Source organism: Anomaloglossus baeobatrachus, chromosome 11 (assembly GCF_048569485.1).
Source record: "Anomaloglossus baeobatrachus isolate aAnoBae1 chromosome 11, aAnoBae1.hap1, whole genome shotgun sequence".
In the NCBI taxonomy this organism is placed as follows: domain Eukaryota; kingdom Metazoa; phylum Chordata; class Amphibia; order Anura; family Aromobatidae; genus Anomaloglossus; species Anomaloglossus baeobatrachus.
The window spans coordinates 107,028,237-107,054,845 of NC_134363.1; the positions used below are offsets into that span (position 1 = coordinate 107,028,237).

The 26,609-nt window shown below is 47.4% G+C and overlaps 1 protein-coding gene across 2 annotated transcripts in view; it reads right to left on the reverse strand.

Annotated features, from left to right (window-relative positions):
* Positions 1–26,609, reverse strand: part of LOC142256081 (NXPE family member 1-like) — a 533,261-nt gene that overhangs the window by 119,377 nt on the left and 387,275 nt on the right. For both annotated transcript variants that reach the window (XM_075327595.1, XM_075327594.1), the window contains exons 3-4: positions 12,399–13,090; positions 7,407–7,471 (exon numbers count right to left, since the gene is read on the reverse strand). In XM_075327595.1, coding sequence (XP_075183710.1) covers positions 7,407–7,471; positions 12,399–13,090 — 757 coding nt within the window. The remainder of the gene's footprint in view (positions 1–7,406; positions 7,472–12,398; positions 13,091–26,609) is intronic.

Genomic DNA, 26,609 nt, shown 5'->3' on the forward strand with positions numbered 1-26,609 from the left:
CAACCAAATAGACGACAAAATCAGACTGGCATGTCAGGCGTTTTCTGATCTTGAAAGACTCATTACCACTAGATGAACAAAAAGTGGTTCTGCCATGATAAATGCTCTTGCAACATAGACAGTTTTTGGAACCACATCTGAAAACACCTGTTGTAGTTACAAGTGTATTTTTGAAAAGCCTGTTTTTTAGTTTGCTCGGTGCTACAATATTTTTGATGGTGGGGGCCCGCCTGAAAGTGATACCCGGGGTAAGAGGTAAAATGGGAGTGAGGATGGGATCACTTTTCAAAATGTCCCAATGTTTGGATAAGATATATTTGATGGCCATATTATCACTACTGTAGGTGGTGATGAGATTAACACTATAATCTCGACTCACCCCTTCAGATTTTCATTTATTTTCGTGCCCATTATTATTTTTATTTTCATTTTTATTTTTATTATTATTGTTGGCGTTCTGATTCCCATCCCCGCCTCCTTCACATTCTGGAGGGACGACGCCCCTACGTGTTTTGACAAGGTCAATCTGTTTGAGTTTGGAGGATTCCTGGTAAGCCCTCCGTATCAGGGGCTTTGGGTACCCTTTATCCTCAAACCTTTGTCTCAAAACCTCTACTTGTTCATTAAAATCAATATCCTGGGTGCAATTTCTCCTGATTCTCTTATATTGATTGAGCGGAATATTCTGTAACCATTTATTATAGTGCTCACTGTTATAGTGAATATAACTGTTGGCATCTACTTTTTTAAAATGGGTTTTGGTAAGAATTTTGTGCCCTTGATGAAAAATGACAAGATCCAAAAATTGTATACTATCAGCACATACTGTGGAAGTGAATTTTAAACCCCAGTTATTACTATTCAGGTTGTCAAGGAGAGATTGGACATCTGAGCAATTGCTATCCCAAATGATGAACAGATCATCTATGAATCTCTTATAAAGTACTATACCCTCTTTGTATTGACCGTTTTGGATATGAATCATCTCAAAAATTCCCATAAAAAGGTTGACATAGGAACATGCAGCCTTAGACCCCATCGCTGTCCCAAGTCGCTGATGGTATAGAGTATTATCAAAAGTAAAATAATTATTACAGAGAATAAAATTCATACTTTCCAATATAAAGTCTCTTTGTGCTGGTGGAATTTGGCTGTCGTTTTCCAAAAATAGGGAAATACAAAATAGACCCAAATGATGTTGTATGTTGGAGTACAATGAGACTACATCAATGGTTACAAAAATGAAGGAATCTTTCCATGCAATCCCACTGACATTTTCTATGAGATGGGCAGAATCTCTGATATGACTGTCCAGTTTAAACACGTATGGCTGTAACAGTAAGTCTATATAGTTGGCCAAATTCGAGGTCAAGGAGTCAATCCCTGCTATGATTGGTCTGCCGGGGGGATTTAGCGCATCCTTATGGATTTTAGGTAGGTGGTAAAAAAACGCCATTACTGGGTTTTTTACCTGCAAAAATCTTTTTTCAGCAGGGTTCAAAATGCTGTTTTCTGTAGCCTTCTGGATGAGAATTTTATATTCAGAAATGGCTTTATTATACTCTATTTGCTTGGCAGTCTCATAATGAATAGGATCTGAAAGTATCCTGTGAGCCTCTTTGAGATAATCCGTTCTATTTTGTATTACAATTCCCCCCCCCTTTATCGGCTGCTCTAATGACTATATTGCTGTTATTCTTTAGGGATGTCAAAGCCTCCCTTTCGGGGTGTGTTAAAATATATTTAGATTTCCTCTTTTGACCAATGGCTTTTTTGAGGTCTTCCAGGACTAAATCACAAAAAGTTTTCAAGAAATGCCCCTTGCTTTGCGTGGGGTAAAATTTGGACTTAGGCTTCACTGCAACATGGCAATAAGGGCTTGCTTCAGGAGTGGTGGTAGTAGGATTTTCCCCTTTAAGAAGAAAGTGTCTTTAAGAAGAAACGCGTAGGAATGCTGTAAATAAAAGAGAAATTTTCACATCATTTCCACTTCAGTGGTTTTTAAGCGCGGCATATACCCGTGGTTCCCTCTCTATATATAATTAACATTCTAAAGTTGGTTGAACACAGACCTTTGCAAAAAAAAAACCTGTGATGTCATTTCCTTCTTCTCCACATTCTGTTTGGATAAATGGGAGGGCTTGGAATGGAAGGAGCACCATTTGAATTTTGGAAAAGTTGAAATAAACTTCGCGCACCATGTCACATTAGCAGGGCCCCTTGTGTACCTATACGTCAGAAAACCCCCACAAGTGACCCCATTTTGGAATCTGCACCCCTCAAGGATTTTATTCAGGAGTATATTAAGCATTTTGAATCCACAGCTACTTCACCCAAAATGTTGCTGTAGCAACAATATTCTCACTTTTAGGCTATGTGGCCGTGATCCAGCGACACGGCGTCTAGTACACAGTGTCAGCCTTCCTGCAGAGATGTGAGTGTTGTCCACGGGAGAACGCAGCTGCCCATGCCCACGATTTGGGTTCAGGCTGCTGTGGACTTTAGCTCTATTCTACCTGCAAAGAGCACTCTCGTCTCCACAGCATAAATTGACATGCTGAGGCTCGGGAAGCCACGCCACCGGTCAGTTTATGCTGCGGAGAAAAGAAGCACAGTGGGCATGGGATCTCCAAAAATCCTTCCACTGTGCATCTACTGCACAACGCAGCGTTATGGACTCAGGGAAAACACTCAGCGTCCAAACCACTGCAAAACCTGATTGTGGGCACACAGCCAAAAAAGTGTCAATGGATGAATGGATGTCAAATATATATAACGTCCCACCCCCGCCTGCATATTCTAAGCTGGCACCTTTAGTACCTTTCATGTGTTACTAAAGGGTGCCTAGCTTAGTATTTATCCAAAAAAAAAAAAAAAAAACAATGAAAAAAATGGCGTGGGGTCCCCCCTATTTTTGATAGCCAGTCAGGGTAAAGCAGACAGCTGTAGCCTGCAAACCACAGCTGGAAGCTTCATCTTGTCTGGTGATCAATTTGGAGGGCTCCCCAGGCTTTTTTTTTTATTTATAATTAAAGAATTAAAAAAAAAAAATAACGTGGGGTTTGGTATTCTCAGGGTGGGAAGAGCCATGGTTATTGGACTCTTCCAAACCTAAAAATAGCAGGCCGCAGCCGCCCCAGAAGTGGTGCATCCATTAGATGCGCCAATCCTGGCGCTTCGCCCCAACTCATCCCGTGCCCTGGTGCGTTGGCAAACGGGGTAATAAATGGGGTTGATACCAGATGTGTAATGTCACCTGGCATCAAGCCCAGCAATTAGTGATGTCACGGCGTCTATCAGATACCAGACATAACTAATTGACAGCAAACAAAAGCAAAAAAAATGACAAAAAATTTTTTATTAGAAAAAACACTCCCCAAATCATACCCTCGTTCACCAATTTAATAAAAAAAATTGAAAAAAAATGGGTCTGCAGAAATCCATTTGGACGCCCCACGTCGGCTCTGGACCTTCTAGAATATGGGGGCACGTTCAGGGAACGTATCCCCCATTTTCTAGGAGGGCAGACCCTCCATTTGAGGAGAGTGGGTGCCAAAAATCTGCACCCACTCTCCCCGGGTCACAGCTGCAGAATGCCGAGCAGCCAGCACAGCTCTCTGAACACAGTGCTGGCTGTCAGCTGCTCTGCTCATGTGACCGCACTGACCGGCGTCTGCTGTGAAGGAGGAGGGGGCCGCGGGGGATCAGCACTGCGACCGGACAGGTAAGGGGGAATACCGGGGGGAATAGGAGATGACCTGGCAGGGCCTGGGGGGCATTTTTCTATCGCATGTCTCAAGGCACATGCGACAGAAATCATAGGAGTAGGTTGCGGCCGGTGCGCTACTGTGTGCGCGGCCATTTTGGATTTTCGGGAGGGGAGTTGGGGGTCGGGGCGGGCACTTTGGCGACACCGGGGGCTTTTCAGGACTTTGCCAGGAAGTGAGGTCAACAGGAAACCTCTTGACCTCACTTCCAGGTAAAGTGCCTGCGTTCTGTATGCCGACAAAGCCCGCGGACCGCAACAAAAAAGCAGCTCACTGCGGTGTAGCTGCGTTCTGACCCACATCATTGATTCAATGGGGGAGAGAACGCAGCCACAACGCACAAAAGTGACATGCTGCTTTTCTTTCCGCACCGATTTTTGGCATCCAAAACGCTGCGTTTAGAAACGCAGCGTGTGCACTGATTTTTCAGCTTTCTCATACACTTTGCTGGGAAAGCTGAACGCATGCAATTTGCCACTGAAACGCTGCGGTTCTAAACGCAGCGTTTCCGCAGTAAAAAACGCAACGTGTGCACACAGCCTAAGTTCCTTTGTGGAATGGGTAGTGCGGGACGTGGCAGGGGTTCATTCAGTAATTTACTATCTGGATGATTTTTTTATGCGTTGGGACCGGCGGGTTCCTCGGTTTGTTCCTTGTCATTGTTGACTTTGAAGCGGATTGCACTGAGTTTTGGTATTTCGTTGGCAAAGAAAAAAACGGAAGGACCAGCGACTGTTTTTATGTTTCTTGGGCATCAAAATCGATACGGTTGCCAGGGAGTACCGGCTTGTTAGAGTGGAAAAGGTGATGAAAGGGGACTTGCTGCTTTGGGACTCCTTTTTTGACAAGTACAATGGGAAGACGTTGTGGATGAGTAGAACAATGTCCAATAGTCAGCTGGAACTGTTTACGGATGCGGCAGGAGCGGTGGGTTTTGGAGCGATTTTCAGACTCACTGGGGTATTGGCGAGTGGCCACGGCTGTGGAAGATGACGGGGTTGGTAAAAAAACTGGCGTTGCTCGAACCCTTTCCGATTGTAGTGGCAATCGAGTTGTGGGGCTCAGAATTTGTTGGAAAAAAGGTTTGCTTGCACTGCGATAATATGGTGGTGGTGCATGCTATTAACACTTTGTCAGCAAAATCACACCCAGTAGTGGGGTATTTGAGGCATTTGGTGCTGCGTTGTTGGGATTTCAACATTTGTGTGGTGGCAAGGCATGTGCCGGGGGTACAAAATTAGGGTGGCTGACGCGCTGTTTTGATTTCAGTGTCGCAGGTTCAGGAGACTGGTGCTGGGAGGTGGACTAGGATGGAGAACAATGTCCAGGCTGGCTGTGGGATCTGGCATCGGTGTCGCTTTCGAACGGATTAGGAGATCGGTGACCGAGATCACTTGGTGCCGATATCAGTCGGTGTGGAAGGAATGGGAAGAATTGAAACGAGAGGGTTCAATGGGGCCTGGTTACAATGGATGGGTGCTGGGGGTTTTTGACGTTTGTTAGCGGAGATTTTTCGGCGGGCCGATCAGTGTCGGTGATGGGACACAGGTTGGCGGCACTAGCGTTTTGTTTCAATTGCACGGGGTTACAGATGGTACAAAAGATTTTCTGGTGCGACAAGCCATGAAAGGTTTTAGGAAAGGGCCGAGGGCTCGGGACACAGGAAGACCAATTTCTATTCACTTGTTGGCACTTATGGTGCGTTGTTTGGGCGAGGTCTGTTCATCGCAGTTCACAGTACGAGCAGGCATTGTTTGTGGTGGCATTTGTTTTGGGTTTTTTGGTGCTTTTCGCATTAGTGAATTGATTAGTCCTGCAAAGCATGTGGCACGAGGCCTTTTAATAGGGGATGTGGGGCTTGGGGACGGTCGAGTGGAATGTACTTTGCACCATTCCAAAACGGATCAGATGGGTCGTGGACATTTGATGGTGTTGTATGGCATTCCAGTACACCACTGGTGACTGGTTGCACAGGTGGCAGGTTTTAAGGGTGTGCTGGGGTTACCCTGGCTCCTTCCTGAGGCCTGAGGACGGGTCATCGTTGTCCAAATTTCAATTTATAGCAATATTGAAGTCTTGTTTGGCACGGGCAGGAGCTGTGCCAAGGAAACAAGTGAGGGCGATCGATTCAGTTTGGAGGTTAATAGGGGATGTTTAATGGCTGTGCGGCATGTGTTTTTTTCTGTTTGTTAATGGTGTTTATAATTTTAAGGATGTGTGTCTTGTCTGGATACTCGGGCACTCCCACGTGTCGACAACTCGGAATGCCGAGAGAGGAGGCGCAAGTAAAATAGATTGGGATTTGTGGTTTGATGTGGGGGAGAGTATGCGCGGAGGTGGCATATTATGCTAGGCTTGACCAGGATCCCAATGTTTTAATTTGCATGCGGGAGGAAACGATTTGGGAGTGCGGGCAGCCAGAGATTTGAAGCAGAAAATTAAGTTGGACCTTTAGCATTTGTGGTGAGGATTTCCGGGTATCGTTATCGTCTGGTCAGATATCATGGCTCGGATGAGTTGGCATCTTGCCAGGTCAGTCTAACGGATTAACAGGGCACGTAGCAAGTTGAACAGGGCGAGTGACCAGTTTGTGCCGTGGAATGGAGGCTTTGTCGTGCGGCATCGGGACTTAGAGGAGTCGTCGGACCAATATTTGCGGCAGGATGGAGTTCATCTCACTGATAATGGTTTGGATCTGTGGATGCTCGGTTTGTGGGAAGGTTTAGAGCACGCAGTGGGGATGTGGAGGGCCCGGGCAATGTAAGGCGTCACGTGGCCGGTCGGTGGTGGGGGGATAGGTCCGTTGTCAGAGGCTGGGGGTACCGATACTCGGTTGGTGGTACGAAGTCACTCAGGGGTAGTGGCTTCGTACGAAATTGGGAACTTGTGGGCGTAGGTCCTGCATGTTCGGGGGAGGGGTATTTAACGATGGAACGTTAATACCTCACACCTCGGGTTGGTTTTGGTCACGGCCGAGGTGGTCCCTTGCGCTGGTTTTATGATACGGCCAGGGGATAGGAAGAATTGGTTGCTTCTGGGACGGACCTATCGGTGTTTGGTTTGTGGTGTTTGGAATGTATATATATCAGTTATGGTTTTAATTAAAGGGGCAGCATGTTGAGCCGCGGGAAAGATATATATATATACTTGTTAAATAAAGCTGTGGCCATTCGTCCAATGGAAGTTGTCTTGTCGTTATTTATAGATATAGTAATTAAGTGGGTATAATTTATGAAGACAGAAGTATCCCTCATAGTTATGTCAAGCTTTCAAGCTTGTTTCCACAGAATGTCTGGGAAGTCTGGTGCAAGTAGAGGACTGTTGCAACTTTACCTTACTACCACCGCAGCATTACTTTATCATTTTTCCTTCCAGAAAGAAAGATATTGGCTACCTGCAACCGGGCTTAATCGCCACATCAGCAATTTATTACTAAAACATTTCAGAGAATAAGTTGTTTGAAATCTGGCTGCTCCTAAATGCATATGAAACTGTAAAATTAAAAAGAATATTATGGCTCCAAAGAGTAGTAAAGTACGGTTCATGTTATTAAAAATATTTGATTCAGGTAACATAATAAATGTACTTTTGCATACCTAATTGTTAGATAAAGATTTACTTTGGGGCAGTTATACTTACTATTTCCACATTGGAGTACTTGGATATGATTAAAGTCTTTTGGAATCTCAACTCTGACATTAGTCCTTAAAATAAAAGGATAAAAAAAAGTTTACTCTGATCTTCTGGAATTGCTAAAATAAACATTAATTTATCTTAATGCAATTATCCATCCCTGGTGAAATCTTCAGCAAATGCTACAGCTTGCCGAATCCTGATGTTGAGTAACATACACACTGTTAGAATTCGTCTGCACTTGCCGGTTTCAGTGATCATCACGTGATCCCAAGAATGTAATTTGAGTCTCAGCGTTGCCATGTAAAGTGCCGGAGAGGGGAGTCATGGGTGAGGGTCATGGCGGACCTCAACCCACCCTGGCACAGTACAGACACAGGGGGCAGAGTGGAGTGGGTGTTATCTGGTGGTGTGGAGGTGGTACCAGCTTGTCTGTTACTTCAGCCGGCTTCTCTGGCTCCTGTGCACTCCCATGGGCTTCTGGCCCCATGCACTCAGTAAAGAGTCAGATGCAGGGTACAACTTGAATGATTTTACTGCACAACAGTATAACAGCCATTTTCCATTTTTTCAGTGCATTGATATCGTCGTCATCCTTCTTCTCCTTCAGATACTTCAATTCCAACAACCAACTCGGCTTTGCAGGGACGGCCGTAATGGGGCGACTTAACCTTCTGCTTCTTCGGACCCACTCCCTCAGCATTGTGGTGGAACATTCAGCTCGGCTTACAGACAGCAGGACCCACTTGCCCTACCACCGCAACTGCTTTCCCTCAGGTATCGGCAGATGATGCCTCACATAGGAGCACCCCAATTTCGCCTATGTCTCCATGACACTTCTGGACTTATATCATGCTGCTGCAATAGAGCCCCTTCTAACAGCTTGGCTTCCCTTCTTCTTCCTTCTGTCTTGTGTCTGTCACTGGGACCAGGTCATGGCAAAGGTTTGGGCTTCCCTCACACTTAAATCCTATCCCTGTCACCTCCACCCTTCTGTACTCCACTCTGATCTTCTGCAATAGAGCCCCTTCTAACAGCTTGGCATTAAAATTATAGCCTCAGCCCCCTGATGAAGCCAGACATGGTGAAACATATTGGGGAGGCTATTAACTTTTTATAGGCAGAGTAGGGCAATACCAATCTAATATTGTAGGATGCGTGTCCACTTGCTTATAGTATCTGGTCCGCGGCCGGTTTCTTGACTTAGTACATGTATTAGGTTGCTCTATTTGCTGCTTTTTTTAGATTGATCTGTTCTATTTATATTTGGGAATAAAAGTTAAGTTTTTTTAATCTTTAGTTAGGGTACCTCTAGTTGCCCTTTGTGCAAATTGTGTTTGCATTTATAACCCTATGCTGATTAAGGGTATAGATTGAGGTTTCAGTGATTTTACACACTATTAGGATCCAACAAAACTGCAGCGCTTGATGAAGATTGCACCAGTGTTAGAAAAATGTCTTTAATAAAAATGCTTAAAAATTTACAAATTTAATCTTACTTGTTAGAGAGTAACTATTGTTTAAATTATTAGCATTAATTATTAGAACAGATAAATACAAGAAATGTTGTGATACTGTTATTTTATTATAGAAATATGTCTCTTTTTTCCTTTTCTAGTATTAAACTAACCTTCTTCACTTGATGCAGCAACATCACCTGTGGTGGCCTGCAGGTGAGCTAAGAGAGGAAAGATAGCACCTGGCATGTACAGATTGGGAACCAGTGTTGGGTGAGTAGAAGTTTTTTTTATATTATTACTAGTGAAGAGTGAGCACTAAAATGCTTGGTGATTGGGACTCAAATCAAGCAAATTGTGTGGCGCCCTGGACAAGCCAGGGGCCACAGATAATAACACACACACACACACCCCCACCCCCAGCAGTTTCACAGCAGACATCCCCAGTGAAACTTGATTCCTTTCCTCGGGCTCAGACAGACACACCAGGTGGGCGGAGTCAGGAGATGGAGACGCCCACCCAGGAGTTTAGCTGGCCTGAGGGAGGGAAACAAGCGCAGACAAGTCTAGGAGAGGAAGAGAGAGGAGGTCTGCAGAGAGGCAGACGCAGACTGGGGCCTAGGATTGGAGCCTAGGGCCCTCGTGCAGCAGAGAGTCAAGCAGACGGTAGTGGCCATCTGCAGGGAGCTGGGGAGACAGTTGGTGGAACTGTAGGTAGCCGGGGCTGGGCGGTGGCCCACCGGTACCGAGCCGGGGAGCCAGCTGGAAGCCGGAGCGCAGGAGGAGCGTGCACGGAGATGGAAGAAAGGACTTACACCACCAAACTGGGTCAGGGGAGGAACAACAACCGCAGCCGTCTGTGGGCACCCGTCCATCCAGCCGAGTGTTTTACCAAGGACTGTGTCGTGATTACTGGCTGAGTGAGTACCCCGTGCCGTGCGGCACAGCGCTGCCCCTGCGACCCTGCACCTCACCAGGCCCCGTAACCTGCCTGCTACCCATCCACCTACCTCACCGGGCCCCGGGACAACCAACCCCTACCCACGGAGGGGAGAACTAACATCTAGCTGCTCCATTCCATCACTCCCGGGATCCCCGTCCAAAGCAGCGGTGGTGTTCCAACCTCACCACAACCGTGGGTGGCGTCACGGACAATCTCCCTTACCAAATCCCCTTTTACTGTGGAGCCTGAGATCACAGACCGGGTCACGCCACCGTGATACCCACAGAAGTGACCCCGTGGCCCGGATCTGAGTACCCCCTGGTCCCCGGGGCGACACAATTGGACTGCTCTGATGCTCGTTTGGAGTAACGAATAGTTACTATTCCCCCATCACTATTTTTTATGTTTTAAAGATGTACAAACATAGTGATGGATAAATAGATAGATAGATAGATAGATAGGTAGACAAACAGATATCCGGCAGATATATAGCTTCAAAACCACACAAGAAAATATAAAATTGCAACCTTTAGTGCTTGGCTTGTGGAGCTTATTGTTCAGATTTGTATTAATCTAAAAATAAATAAATGAAATAGATGAGTGTTAAATTCAATAAAGTATTTTTGTGTGAGTTTTTCCTATAACTTACTGGGCTAGTGTACCGCCCCGCGGCCTCGGCTGTGAACGCCGAGCCGCTTGGGTCCAGGCTCGTGTGTGTCGGTGGCTCGAGCGCCTCCGGACCCGGGGGTCACGTCGCTCTGGAAGGGTGTAGCGGCAGTGCACGCAGGGGTTGTGGGGTGGTTGTTTTTGGGAAAGTTCGTGACGCCACCCACAGGTTGTGGTCATGGTGGACCCCACCGCTGCGGTAAAGGTACGGGGAACCCCGGGAGCGGTGTAGGGGCGCAGCTAGGTGTTGACCCCTCCGTGGGTAGGGGATGTTGGTCTCGGGGCCCGGTGGTGAAGGCCGGGGTGCAGGGGCAGGGTTGCGGTGCAGTCTAGTGCAGTGCCTGATGGCACTGGTGTACTCACGATTAAACCACACAGAGTCACTGGTAAACCAAACGTGGTGACGGACGGGGCCCGCAGCCGGCTGCAGTTTTTCCAGATAGGTTGGTAATGTCTGCCTTTCTCCTGCACCTTTATGTGATCTTGGCTACCGTGCCTGGGCACTGGTAGCCCGCTCCCCGGCGTGTATGTGTGGTAGGAGCCCGTTTGCCCGCAGACGCTGGCCCTTGGATCTCTGGCCTCTGGCGGTGGCTACTATCCGTACGGGTTGGGCTGTTGCCTTCAATTGGGACTTAGGTGGGAATGAACCCCTGAGGTCCAGACCGCAATCAGTTGATTTGACTATGGTGGTGGCTTATAGCCTAGTTGAGGTCTGAGTACCCTGCCTGGTGCTCCGATATCCACTTAGCTCCCCGGTTCAGTTCCGGTGGGCCACTACCCTGTCCCGGTCCCTTACGGTTCCGCTGGTCGTATTTCCGGTCTCCTGCAGGCGGCCACTACCGTCTGCCTGCCTGACTGATCTGGGGTCTTAGGCTCCAACCCAGGCCCCACACAGAACTGAGCTCCTCACTCTCCAAACTCTAAACTTCAACTTCCTGCTGTTTTCCTGCCGCAGGCCAGCAGACTCCTTGGTGGGCGTGTCTTTCCACCTGACTCCACCCACCTGGTGTGCCTGTCTGACTCTGAGGGAGGCAATCAGGTCTTTTGGTTGACTGATGGTACCTTACTGGGGTGGGGGTGTATGTGGTGTGTGTAGTGACCTGTGACCCCTGGGTGTCCAGGGCATCACACTAGTAATGGAGGTTATGCCAGCTGTGTTTTTGGACAATTCACAACGGACATCAACCCAAAATACCATTGGTCTGATTACTACCGCACCAGGGCATTGGGAAGAGTCTAGACGAAGCACCAGAAATGGAGCATCTTGCACATGTAGCCAGGGTAAATATCGGATAACTAAGCAAAACGCTTTGCTTAGTAACCCGATGTGTATCCTAGCTACATATACAGGGAGCCAGCGCTGGCAGCCTGTAAGCGGTGTACGCTGGTAACCAAAGTAAATATCAGGTAACAAAGCAAAGCGCTTTGCTTAGTTACCTGATATTTACCCTGGTTACCAATCGCAGCATTGTTACACGAGTTGCTGGTGGCTAATCACTGGTGAGAACTACCTGATTGACAGCTCACCAGCAACCATGTAGCAATGCACCAATGATCCCTGCCAGGTGGGATCGCTGGTGGGATCGTTGGTGCATCGCTACGTGTGACGGGACCCTTAGACAAAGCTTACCAACATCAGCAAAACCACATTGCTAAGTTTGGTGATTCACAATGGATAGATAACTATCTCGTTTCTAGAGATAATGTAACATTTTGGTTTCATATAGCACAGGACACTTCAGATGTTCTAAGAATCCATGCTTTTTTGGGTCAGAGCTGCTTTCATGGTCCAAGAGGGATGGATAATTACAGTATAAATTACCTTTATATATTTGTTACCTTTCAGGACTACTTGGTTATAACATCATGGGCCTAATGCAGTGAGTATAACAGACAAAACAAGTGATATGTTATAAAGTTACATGATCTTACCTGTCAAATAAACTCTTTTCAATACTTGTAAATGGTATTTTGTCAAGTCTTCTCCAGCTATTCACATGACTAAGAGAATTACAGCTAAATTTCTCAGGTTTGATACAATAGAAATGTTCTTCATCTCTCTCATCTTTGTAATCACACAGTTCTTTGCTTTGATCAATATCAAGTCCACATACTGTCTCTTCCTCACTCTGATATGATGTAAACTTGCCAACATGGTCTACTTCGCCATGCCATTTGTTTCTATAAATCCACAGGGCTGACGCCCCCTCACTTGGATGCATCATAAACACAGTAATATTGATTGTACCTTCCCAGAATAAGATGAAATGGACATGATAGGTTCCATTATTGAAATCCTCAATCCTCCCAGAAGATGCTGCTCCAGAATCGCTCGTTGACATTCTTGCCCTTAAGTAGTCTCCTCCATAGGTTTTCATTTTGCCCAAGTAGTCAAACACATCAACCTGGATTATTAATTGGTCCCCAACACAATATCTGTCTTTTGGATACTTTAAGGAGACTCTGCTATGGTGAGCACTGGTTGTTTTTATTTTCTCAGTAATATTTATCTTGGGGATTTTTTCATCTACTTGATGATAAACTCTGTTCACCATCTGTTGAATTTCACTTCCTTGCTCCGGTGTTGAGGTTGATAAAAGAAATGGAATCCCAGGTCCGCCACACTATCCAGGAACAAGAGAAGAGAAATATAATTAGCTCCGGCAACTTAGAAACTATAAGAAAATCTAAAGAAAGAAAGATGTTAATATTCACTGCTATAATTTGCGATAACTGGGTCCAGAAATATTTGGACAGTGACACAAAAGTGGGCTTTTTAGCTCTTTACCAAAATACATTCAATATGCAGCTATATAATTAATATTGGCTAACAGAGCGGATTCTCAGCTTTAATTTGTGGGCATTCACATCCTAATTCGAGCAAAGGATTTAGGAATAAGGGGTCTTTTATACATAGTTGCCTCTGTTTCAAGGGACCAAAAGCAGTTGAACAATTATCTCTAAAGCTCTTTAACCCCTTCACGACAAAGATGTACCTATGTCCTTCGCTGTCTGTCCCTTTAATGTGGGCTCGTGCATGTGACGAGCCTTTATTATTCCCTGCATATGTCTGCTGATCTGATCAGCAGACATGTGCAGCTAACAGGTTAGAGTGGATCTTTGATCCAGCAGCGTCTGTTAATGCCTTAGATCGTGTCATCAAACTCTGACAGCGCAATCTATGATGCTGTTCCCCGCTGACAACGGCGGCCCTGTGACGTGATCACAAGGTGCCAATGGGTTGCCATGACAGTGTGGGTCAGATGATGACCCCTGTTGCTGTCATGACGTGCGTCCTGTGAATGCTGGCAGAGCACCAGCATTCACAGAAGATCAGCAGTTCTGGTGATCAGAGCAGTAGTGAAGCATCACTCTGACCAGCAGAAGCGATCAGGCAGTACAGGCATTAAGTCCCCTAAAGAGACTAGTAAAATCAATAAAAAATGTAAAAAAACATTTTTTAGATACATGAAAATAAAACCCCTGAAAGGTCAATTGAAAATAAAATAATAATAAAGAAACACACATATTTGGTATCATCAAGTTCAGAAATCCTCGATATATCAAAATATAACATCAATTAATCTGATTACTAAAGGGTGTAGGGAGAAAAAAAAATCAGGATGCCAGAATTACATTTTTTTGGTCACTGCAACATGGCAATAAAATGCAATAACAGGCGATCAAAAATTCGCATTAAACCCAAAAATGGCCAAAAGCGCAATTCTTTTTTTTTTTACAAATTTCGGAATTTGTTTCACCAGTTAGATAAATGTAAAACTATACATGTTTGGTACCTGCGAACTCGTACCGATCTGGGGAATCATATTACCAGGGCAGTTTTACTATATCGTGAACATGGTAAATAATAAAAAAGAAAAAATTATTGAATCGCACTTTTTTTTGCAATTGCATGGCACTTGGAATTTTTTTTCCTGTTTTCCAAGGTTTTTATGAGGAAGAATGAATGGTTTCTTTCAAAACTCTCCCCCGTCTTCTAACTGTAAGCTAGCTGCCTCACTGTCCTGCAGCTCCATACTATGCTCCTTCCCTACATTTACCACAGCGAGCACCTGTTCAGTGACCAGCAAACTACTTTCCATGTTGTCTATGGATATCAGTATGGCCAGCTGTTCATTTGGATCCAGTACATTGTGTTCCAAATGTACAATGTCCACACATCTTGCACTGCAGTATGCACTGTCGAATGACTGTTCAAGGATTACATACATGTGACAAGATGTACACTGAATGGCATTGTCAATAATGGAGCACATTATCCTAATGAGGATTACACAAGCAGATAAATTAAACAAATAAATACCATTGTTCAGTACAAATTAACCCCTTCTAAACTCCCTGAATCCAATGTCACTGAATCACAAGTCACTAGAGATGAGCGAACCGACCGCGTTTCGGCTCGAGTTCGGTTCGCCGAACGGAGCTCTGGTTCGAGTTCGGTTCGGCGAACCGGTTCAGCGAACCACAATGGGAGGCAATCACAAACACATAAAAACGAATTATAAATGTACACATACAGTTAATAAACATTGCCATAACACTTACCTGTCCCCTGGGATGCGTCCTGCACTCTGTCTCCCGCAGCTTTTCCATCGGTAATCGCTGCGTCCTCCGGGAACACCAGCAGTGATGCAGGACCTATCGTGACGTCAAAATAGCCACGTGACTAGTCACGTGTCTATTATCTCATTGGCTACAGACTGGTCACATGACTATGATGCGTCATACTAGGACCTGTCATTGCATCTCTCTGTTACACGGTGCACGTTTGTGTATCGCCGTGTACCGGCGACATGCTCTAGCACACGGTCGACTCCCCGCTCTGCTTCCCCGTTCCCTTAAAGGTACCGTCACACTAAGCGACGCTCCAGCGATCCCACCAGCAACCTGACCTGGCAGGGATCGCTGGAGCGTCGCTACACGGGTTGCTGGTGAGCTGTCAGGCAGATCTCACCAGCAACCAGTGCCCATCCCCCAGCTAGCAGCGACGCGTGGAATCGATGCTGCGCTTGGTAACTAAGGTAAATATCGGGTAACCAATCCGATATTTACCGTGGTTACCAGCGCACACTGCTTAGCGCTGGCTCCCTGCACTCTTAGCCAGAGTACACATCGGGTTAATTTTACCCGATGTGTAGTCTGGCTGTGTCTGCAGGAGCAGGGAGCCGGCACTGACAGCGTGAGAGTGGGGGACGCTGGTAACGAAGGTAAATATCGGGTAACCAAGAGAAGGGCTTCTTGGTTACCCGATGTTATCCGTAGTTACCAGCATCCGCAGAAGCCGGCTCCTGACCAGCTGACACAGCCGGTCAATAACGGAGATCACCGTTGCCATAGCAACGCGCTTGGTAGCGGTGACAGTGACGTCCCGCTACCAGCACGCAGCGGCATGGGAATCACCTGATCGGAGCAGCGTTGCTATGGCAACCCGTGCAACTGCTTACAGCCAGGAGCCTGTGGTCACTCTCACAGAGTGATTTCTGCATGGAGCACAGCGTCTTCCCCCATGCAGCTGTGCTGTCTGATGGAGCAGACAGAGCTGCATGTGTTGAAGGAGAAAGAAGACAGAAGAGCATGGATCGTGGAGGGGTGACAGGGGGTAATAAAGATGGAGTCTCTAAGTGTGTCTGTGTATATATTTCTATTAAAGTATTTTTTCTCTGTGTGGTGTTTTTTTTAACCCTTTATTGGATATTCTTAATGGCCAGGTCAAACGTGCCTGACATTAAGAATCTCTGGCTTAATACTAGCTAGTAAAACAAAGCCAGTATTAACTTATGATCACCCAACAAGCCACCCGTCTTCAGGGCTGTTGGAAGAGTTGGATACAGCACCAGATGATGGCGCTTCTATGAGAGCGCCATTTTCTGGGGTGGCTGTGGACTGCAATTCGCAGCAGAGGCGCCCAGAAACCTCGGGCTAACCTGTGCTGCGGATCCAATCCCCAGCTGCCTAGCTGTACCCGGCTGGACACAAAAATGGGGCAAAGCCTACGTCGGTTTTTTTTTTAATTATTTCATAAAATTCATGAATTAATTAAAAAAAGGGCTTCCCTATATTTTTAGTTCCCAGCCGGGTACAAATAGGCAGCTGGGGGTTGGGGGCAGCCGTACCTGCCTGCTGTACCTGGCTAGCATACAAAAATATGGCGAAGCCCACATCATTTTTTTTGTAGTTTTTTGGCAAAAAAAAAAAATGCTTTCCTGGATTTTCCATTGCCAGTGAAGGTAAGACCAAGCAGTGGGGGTTAGCAGCCAGTAGCTGCTTGGATTACCCTTAGCTAGCAATACAAAAAATGCAGCCCATATATATTTTTTTTAATTATTTATTTAAATAACTAAAACAAAAAGGGCTTCCCTGTATTTTGATTGCTGGACATCACAGTGCTGTAAAAATAAATCTTTTAAAAAAATGACGTAGCGCTCCGCGGTATTTTTGATTCTCAGCGCAGATAAAGCAGACGGCTATGGGTTGCCACTCCCATCTGCCTGGCGTTACCTTGGCTGGCAATCAAAATACAGGGAAGCCCATTAATTTTTTTTATTTAAAAAATAGTTAAAAAAAAAATGACGTTGGGTCCCCCCATTTTTGATAGCCAGCTAGGGTAAAGCAGACGACTGTAACCTGAAAACCACAGCTGGCAGCTTTACCGTGGTTGGGGATCCAATGTGGAGGTCACCCCAGGCTCTTTTTTTATAATTATTTTCTAAATATAAATAATTACAAAAAAAAAGTAGGTTCCCCCCCAAATTGGATCACCAGCCAAGGTAAAGTGGATAGCTGTGGTCTGGTATTCTCGGGGTGGGAAGGTCCATAGTTATTGGGCCTTCTCAGCCTAAAAATAGCAGGCCGCAGGCACCCGAGAAGTGGCGCATCCACTAGATGTGCCAATTCTGGCGCTTCACCCCAGCTCATCCCGTGCCCTGGTGCAGTGGCAAACGGGGTAATAAATGGGGTTGATACTAGCTGTAAAGTCCCCTGACATCAAGCCCAGCAGTTTGTGATGTCATGGCGTCTATCAGATACCCGACATCACAAACTGTCAGTACTAACAATAAAAAATAGACAAAAAAATGTATTTGAAAAAACATTCCCCAAAACATTCCCTCTTTCACCAATTTATTGTAAGGAAAAAAAATAAAGGGGTCCCACGATGACTCTGGACCGTCTAGAATATGGGGGGACACGCTCAGGGAACGTATCCCCCATTTTCTAGGAGTGCAGACCCTCCAAGTGAGGAGTGTGGGTGCAATGAATCTGCACCCACTCTCCCCGGGTCCACAGCAGCAGAGTCCATATCGTAACTGTTGCTACTAAAGCTGCAATGCCCTGCTCATGAGGTAAGGGCATGCCTAATCAGGAAAACTATTCTACGTTTCCAAATATTGGTATTTGCTGATATTATTGCTATTCCACCTACTATATATTGGGAATAGGATCTTGGAGATGGAATACCCCTTTAAGTCCAGTTATCCAGCTGAATGAATACTAAACAACAGAGCTCGCTATTTAGACATGTTTTCTTGTGGCGTATAACAGACTCTCATGTTTGGTAGTCGTTCAGCAGGGCAGCAGAAATAGCAAATCCCTCCATTTGTAAATGTAGTATAGCTCTCCTGATCAACTATGTTCCTTACCTCATGAGCAGGGCATTGCAGTAGCTTACAGATGCATGGTTACCAGCACTCGCTGTGTCTGAACACAGGAAGCTGAGCTGACAGCCGCTCTGTGCATGCGGCAGCGTCTATTGTGAAGGAGAGGGCCGCGGGGGATCAACGCCGCACAGGTGCCGTGGGACACCGGGGAACACCGGTGGGGATATAGAGGGTGACCTAGCAGGGACTGGGGAGGAGTTTTCTGTTGCATGTGTCATGGCACATGCAACAGAAATCAGAGGAGTAGGGTGAATGCGGCTGGCGCGCTGCTGTGCGCGCGGCCATCTTGGATTTCTGGGAGGGGGAGGGGGGCAGTTTGGCGACAGCGGGGGACTGAGGAGGAGATTTATCTCCCATCTGACATGTATGTTCATGCCAGATGGAAGATAAATAATTTTTTACCGGCGCTGTCATTTACTGTAACGTGATCACCGGTATACGGTGTATAGCGGTGATCACGTGAGCGGGGATCGGAAAAAACGGCCTGAATCATGATCCCCGGAGATTTTATGACGCTGGGGGGCACTAGTCACTTATTTCTGCCTGCTGTTTATAAACGGCAGATTAGAATAAGGCTACATTCACACGACCGATCCGTTTTTGCAGTCCGCAAAAAACGGTCCTTTTTTTTTCATGGGTGCATCCGTGTGGCATCCATTTTCCGTTCCGTATTGTTAGGTCTGGGTGGTGGATCCACTGGGCCGTGCACCCCACCGGAGGCCTGGGTGCACGGTAGCCGGAGCACTAGCATGGCAGGGACTGCGTCCCACAGGGGACGGGTAGAACAGTCACTGGGGCTGCAGAGTTTCTGGAGACAGTGCAGAAATCTGGCACAGGTGCCGGGTAGGAATGTCAGGCAATAGTATTGATTACAGGACACGGCACAAGGGGGACCTGAGCACCTAGCTTTCAAGACACGGCTTACAAGATACGTAGATCAGGCCCCGCCCACATGGCAAGGCCAGTCTTATATACCCAGCACAGCCACATGTCATATCCTGCTGCAGCAGTGCTGAGCCCATAAGACCAGATGAGTGGGCGCGGCCCGACCCTATACAAAAGCATGAGTCAGACACATGAGACTGGGGACAGGACACAGGAAAGCACGAGCGGGAGCGGCAGCCGTGACCGGTGGACACGTCGACCGGATCAGTGGGTAAGGAGCGGTGCCGTGCAGGTGCGACCGGATCAGTGGGTAAGGAGTGGTGCCGTGCAGGTGCGACCGGATCAGTGGGTAAGGAGCGGTGCCGAGATGGTGCGACCAGATCAGTGGGTAAGGAGCGGTGCCGAGGCATCGGGAGCGTTACACGTATACGGTCCGTATGTCATCCGTTTGTCATCCGTGTGCCTTCCGTTTTTTTTGGCGTACTGCAAAAAAACTGAAGGACTGAAAATACATAAATTTACCCAGGATCCATAGCTTTATCCTACATGAGGCGGTCACATGTTCACTCCAGTGCTATTTTCTACTGCTTTTCACAGCGTAGAGCGCTCTGGTGATTTTCCTGTGCTTGTACACTTCATATCAGTCTTTTCTGTCATTATAATGTCAGAAAGACACATAATGTCCCACTCTCCTGCATTTTGTAATTTTACACCCTTTTGTGCCTTTCATGTGGCACTAAGGGGTGCTTAGCCTTGTATTTACCAAAAGAATAAATAAATTTTAAAAAAAATGACGTGGGATTCCCCTTGTTTTTGTAGCCAGCTAGGGTAAAGCAGACGGCTGCAGCCTGCAGACCACAGCTGGCAGCTTCACCTTGGCTGGTAATCCGAAACTGAGGGCACCCCACGTTATTTTACATTAAACAATAATAAAAAACAAAACAAAACACGTGGGGGTCCCCCCAGATTGGATCACCAGCCAAGGTAAAGCGGACAGCTGGGGTCTGATATTCTCAGACTAGGGAAGTCCATGGTTATTGGACTCTCCCCAGCCTAAAAATAGCAGGCCGCAGCCGCCCCAGAAGTGGCGCATCCATTAGATGTGCCAATCCTGGTGCTTCGCCCCAGCTCATCCCGTGCCCTGGTGTGGTGGCAAAAGTGGTAATATATGGGGTTAATACTAGATGTGTAATGTCACCTGGCATCAAGCCCTGGGGTTGGTGAGGTCAGGCGTCTATCAGATACCCGACATGACCAACCCAGTCAGTAATAAAAACAAATAGACAACAAACACATTTTTATTTGAAAAAACACTGCCCAACACATTCCCTCTTCCACCAATTTATTAGAAAGAAAAACAAATCCAGGTCTGCTGTAATCCAAGCGGTTACCATGACGATCCATACCATAGTCGCTGTCCCAGTCAATGAAGAACAGAATGTTCCCCATTGGCTGGGAGAGTAATGCAGTGACCTGAGCTAACATCAGAAGGTCAGCCCAGGTCACTGCAGGGCATGACAAGTGCTGCTGTCAGGAGCGAGGTACATTACTTGCGGTGGCGATCTCCTGCACTGCTGACTAGAGATGAGCGAACCGGTCCCGGTTCGGCTCGAGGTCGGTTCGCCGAACGGAGCTCCCGTTCGAGTTCGGTTCGTCGAACGTTCGACGAACCGAACTAGAACTGCATAGGAAACAATGGCAGGCATTCACAAACACATAAAAACACCTAGAAAACACCCTCAAAGGTGTCCAAAAGGTGACAAACAACTCACAACACAACACAAACACATGGGAAAGTGACAAGGACATATACTCATGCGAAAACAAAACAGCTGGACAAGGAAAAAGAGGAGGAGACACAGATATATGAGTATATGCAAGGAAACATCGATGCCATTACTGTGCAACTTGAGCCCTGCTCATTTTAGGCTTCCAATCTGGATAAATTGCCTGAGCTTGCCACGTACGCCTTGGGGATCTTGTCGTGTCCTGCAGCCAGCGTTCTCTCGGAACCTGTCTTCAGTGCTGCTGGGGGTCTGCTGGCAGATAAGCACACGCGTCTGTCCACTGGCAATGTGGACATGGCTCTCAGAGGACGTTTCTTCCCCTGGGTCAGCCAGGGGACAGGAAAGGCACGCGTATTTTTGAGAGTGCTTCATGCAAAGCATCTTTTTCATTTTGAAAAGGGGCATCAACTGATGTCAGTCAAGTGGGGTGTGTGTGGCCCAATTAGTGGCAACGAGGGAGACTGTGGTTGGAGTCCCCTCGCTGTGTTTCTAAAAGGACCAAGATGAACAAGTCATGGCTCTCAGAGGACTTTTCTTCCCCTGGGTCATCCAGGGGACGGGAAAGGCACACGTATTTTTGAGAGTGCTTCATGCAAAGCATCTTTTTCTTTTTCAAAAGGGGGGTCAACTGATGCCAGTCAAGTGGGGTGTGTGTGGCCCAATTAGTGGCAACGAGGGAGACTGTGGTTGGAGTCCCCTCGCTGTGTTTCTAAAAGAACCAAGATGAACAAGTCATGGCTCTCAGAGGACTTTTCTTCCCCTGGGTCATCCAGGGGAGGCGAAAGGCACGCGTATTTTTGATAGTGCTTCATGCAAAGCATCTTTGTAAGCTTGAAAATGGGGGTCAACGGATGCCAGTCAAGTGGGGTGTGTGTGGCCCAGTTAGTGGCAACGAGGGAGACTGTGGTTGGAGTCCCCTCGCTGTGTTTCTAAAAGAACCAAGATGAACAAGTCATGGCTCTCAGAGGACTTTTCTTCCCCTGGGTCAGCCAGGGGAGGGGAAAGGCACGCGTATTTTTGAGAGTGCTTCATGCAAAGCATCTTTTTCTTTTTCAAAAGGGGGGTCAACTAATGCCAGTCAAGTGGGGTGTGTGGGGCCCAATTAGTGGCAACGAGGGAGACAGTGTTTGGAGTCCCCTCGCTGTGTTTCTAAAAGGACCAAGATGAACAAGTCATGGCTCTCAGAGGACTTTTCTTCCCCTGGGTCATCCAGGGGACGGGAAAGGCACACGTATTTTTGAGAGTGCTTCATGCAAAGCATCTTTTTCTTTTTCAAAAGGGGGGTCAACTGATGCCAGTCAAGTGGGGTGTGTGTGGCCCAATTAGTGGCAACGAGGGAGACTGTGGTTGGAGTCCCCTCGCTGTGTTTCTAAAAGAACCAAGATGAACAAGTCATGGCTCTCAGAGGACTTTTCTTCCCCTGGGTCATCCAGGGGAGGCGAAAGGCACGCGTATTTTTGATAGTGCTTCATGCAAAGCATCTTTGTAAGCTTGAAAATGGGGGTCAACTGATGCCAGTCAAGTGGAGTGTATGTGGCCCAGTTAGTGGCAACGAGGGAGACTGTGGTTGGAGTCCCCTCGCTGTGTTTCTAAAAGAACCAAGATGAACAAGTCATGGCTCTCAGAGGACTTTTCTTCCCCTGGGTCAGCCAGGGGAGGGGAAAGGCACGCGTATTTTTGAGAGTGCTTCATGCAAAGCATCTTTTTCTTTTTCAAAAGGGGGGTCAACTGATGCCAGTCAAGTGTGGTGTGTGTGGCCCAATTAGTGGCAACGAGAGAGACTGTGGTTGGAGTCCCCTCGCTGTGTTTCCGAAAAGAACCAAGATGAACAAGTCATGGCTCTCAGAGGACTTTTCTTCCCCTGGGTCAGCCAGGGGAGGGGAAAGGCACGCGTATTTTTGAGAGTGCTTCATGCAAAGCATCTTTTTCTTTTTCAAAAGGGGGGTCAACTGATGCCAGTCAAGTGGGGTGTGTGTGGCCCAATTAGTGGCAACGAGAGAGACTGTGGTTGGAGTCCCCTCGCTGTGTTTTACATGATTTTCGAAGGGCATGACATGCCTACAAGGTTGAGTTTCATCATCTGCAACTTGTTGGCAACAGAAAGGCTGCCTTTACACCCTTTTGAGACCGATGGTTTTTCGAGACCTTATGCCCATTGCAGTGCCCCAAGAGCCGATGGCCAGTCGTCACTCCTTCTCCAAGAAAGGCGTGCCCGCGCTACCACAGTAGGTCGCACACAACCTCACCAATTCCTTGAGAAACTCTGTGTGTGACAGGGTGCATTTCAACACAGATACTTGGACCAGTAAGCATGGACAGGGGAGTTACATGTTGCTGACTGGGCACTGGGTAACTATGGTGAGAGATGGAGAAGGGTTTGCTGTACAAGTCTTGCCGTCCCCACGACTTGTGTGTCAATCCTTCCTCTGTATGTACAAGTTCCTCCACTGCTTCTGCCTCCTCAACCTCGTGTGGGTCCTCCACCTCGGCCCAAACCCTGTGTGGTCAGGCCACCCTTCCTTGTAACTGCGCCCAAGGAATCCCACACACCTCCTTACTATGCTGGCAGCAGAGCTCAAGGCCATCAGGAGGTCAAATGTTTACTTTGAAATGTAGGGGAAATGTGAGACACTGCTGAGGAATTGTGGACGGTTAGCTCTGGAGAGTGAGACCGAGTTTCATCAATGGTTGTCTACAGTCAACCAGCAGTCAGGGAAGGTCGGGTGCGACAATGATGCAAACCAGTCTGCGACCCTTCTTCAGGGCAATGTGACACACGTGCCTTGTATGGCTCACGTGTTGAACCTGGTTGTCCAGCAATTTTTAAAATACCATCCCGGCCTACATGGCCTTGTGCAGCGGGCACGCTGCTGTGTGCTCACTTTCATCCTTCGCACCCAGCAGCTCAACAACTGTCATCGCTCCGGAAGTCTTAGGGTCTGGCGGTTAAACGCCGGAAATGCGATGTTCCGACACGCAGGAATTGGAATCTGCACATGTTGCAGCGTGTGTGGCAGCACCGCAGAGCCCTGCTGAAATACGGTATGACGTATACCCTGGGCTAACTTGATCCAGAGGTGGTGCAGATCACGCTGCTGGAGTGGTGTCAGATCAAGGACCTATGCACCCTTCTACACAGTTTACAAATGTCGACGAAGATGTTTAGCACTGGCAATGCCATCCTCAGCGTGACAATTCTGGTCATCTACATGATGGAGCACACTGTAAGCATTATTCGGAGTCAGGTATTGGTCCAAGAGGAAGTTGAGGAAGTACAGGAGGAGTCATATGCAGAAGGGATAATAAGATCTACAAGGTCCATACGGTAAGCGGCACCTAGGCAGCAGTTATGGTGGGGGATAGGGATTAACAAGGGCGCATAGTATCAGCAAAAATTGTTGAGGAAGGTGCAGGAGCCATGAAGAAATGGAGGACGAACTTGCGATGGGCATGGAAGACTCAGCAGATGAGTGAGAGCTTGCTCACATTTCGGTTGTGCGAGGTTGGGGGGAGAGGGCAGAGGAAGGAGGCTGTTACGGTTGCTGCGAGCACTGGAGACTATGTCCAGATTTCTTGCTACTGCACATGTGCGAGTGCTGGAGACTAAGTCCAGATTTCTTGCTACTGCACATGTGCGAGCGCCGGAGACTAAGTCCAATCTTGGAGCCATTGCACATGTGCGGGTGACATCATCGCTGACACGAGGTCACATGTCTCTGACACCTTCTATGCCGATTGGTCGCTGGTCATGTGCTTGTGACGTCTTGCTCGGTGATAGGCCAGCATGACGTCACTCCTGTCGTTCTGGCAGCGGATTGGCTCTGGTGTCCTCCATCTTGGATGAGGCACAGAGTCTATATAAGACCCTGACACACGCCGCATGGTGCTCAGTCCTCTTGGTTCATGCATATGAGTAGACGCTCTGTGCGCGTTCCTCTAGGCATTCCTCTGTCTATGCTAGGTGAGCGCTACCGGCAGGGTAGCGTTCTTATACCTTACAGCTTCGGCTGCTGTCCGTATCCTTACCTCTTAGGGGAGCGGACATAGGCAGGTGCCTGAGGCACATGGTCTCGCTGGGCCTTGTGATTCTACTTGTAGGTGGACGTTGCCGCTAGGGTAACGTTCCTTATACTGCGTCTGGCAGTTGTTCGTATCCTCGCACACTAGGGGAGCGAACAGAGGTAGGAGCTTTGTGCGGCTTACGCTGCTGTTCGTCTCTTTTGCACCATTAGAAGAGCGGACCTAGGCAGGTGCCATATCTAGTGGTTCGTGTCCTCGCACACTAGTGGAGTGAATGCAGGTAGGAGCTTTGTGCGGCTTACGTTGCTGTTCGTCTCTTTTGCACCACTAGAAGAGCGGACCTAGGTAGGTGCCATTTCGCACACATTGCCTTTGTCTCTGTGATTATTAACAGAGATCATTCCACACACCCTCCAAGTAAGGGAGGAATTGCTTTACTTACTTATTATATCCTTCTGTGAGTTAACAGAGGTATTGCACTCTGCCATAGTCTGCAGCAAAGTCTTTGCACGGTGGACCCTGACTGTCTGATACTCCTTTCGGTTATTATCAGACAGCCCCCCGTAACATTAGGACTGAGCCAAGGGTCTGGCAGTTATGGCAGAATATCAGCAGTTACACCGTTACATACAAGTACTTGAGTCACGGCTCAAGAGTATAGAGGATAAACCTCAGACCATGGTGACATCTGCACATGATCCTCGACTTGCTCTGCCAAACAGATATTCTGGCGATGCCAGATCATGTCGTGGTTTCATTAGTCAGTGTCAGATACACCTAGAGGTCAACTCTTCTCGCTTCTCTACGGAGAGGTCCAGAGTAGGCTTTATCATCTCCTTACTTCAGGACAAAGCCTTAGAATGGGCGACTCCCCTATGGGAGCGCTCTGATGTGGTTACTCTGAGACATCAAGACTTTCTTGATGCTCTTAAGGCGGTATTCATGGGTCCGCAGGTTACCCATGATGCGGCCCTGAGACTGTTAGATCTATCTCAGGGTTCGTTATCCACTAGTTCTTATGCCATTGCTTTTAGAACTCTGGTGGCAGAACTAGATTGGCCAGAGAAGGTGTTGATTCCTATCTTCTGGAGAGGGTTGGCAGGCTATGTCAAGGATGCCCTTGCTACTCGTGAGGTCCCTGCTTCTCTGGAGGACTTGATCACAGTAGCAACGAGGATCGATGTACGCCATAAGGAACGTAGACTCGAGGTCTCTTCCTCACGCCCTAAGCATCGGGCTATTCCAGTTGTTGAGGGTCCACTACCATCTTCCTCAGCATCTGAAACATCTCCCACTCCTATGGAGTTAGGTCATACGTTCTCCAGACTACGCAAGTCTGGTCCTCCTATATGTTACGTATGTCGTCAGGCTGGGCACTATGCCAACAAGTGTCCTAGTCGTCAGGGAAACTCCCTGGCCTAGTAACCATTAGAGGGGGGTTACTAGAGACGTCTTCTGCACCCTCTAAGTGTTGTATCCCAGGTCAGCTCTCGTTATCTGAGAATACATGGCCTATTATGGCTTTTGTGGATTCCGGAGCTGACGGGATTTTTGTGTCCTCAGGATTTGTAAAGGGACACAATATTCCCTCTATCATGTTAGAGGCGCCTATTCCTGTCCGTGTTGTTAATGGAACTATGTTGTCTGACTCCATTACATTGAGGACAGTTCCCTTGCGCCTTTCCCTGTCTCAGGGTCACATAGAGGAGATTTCTTTTCTTGTTTTGCCTGAGGGTATAGACGACGTTCTTCTGGGTCTTCCATGGCTTCGGACT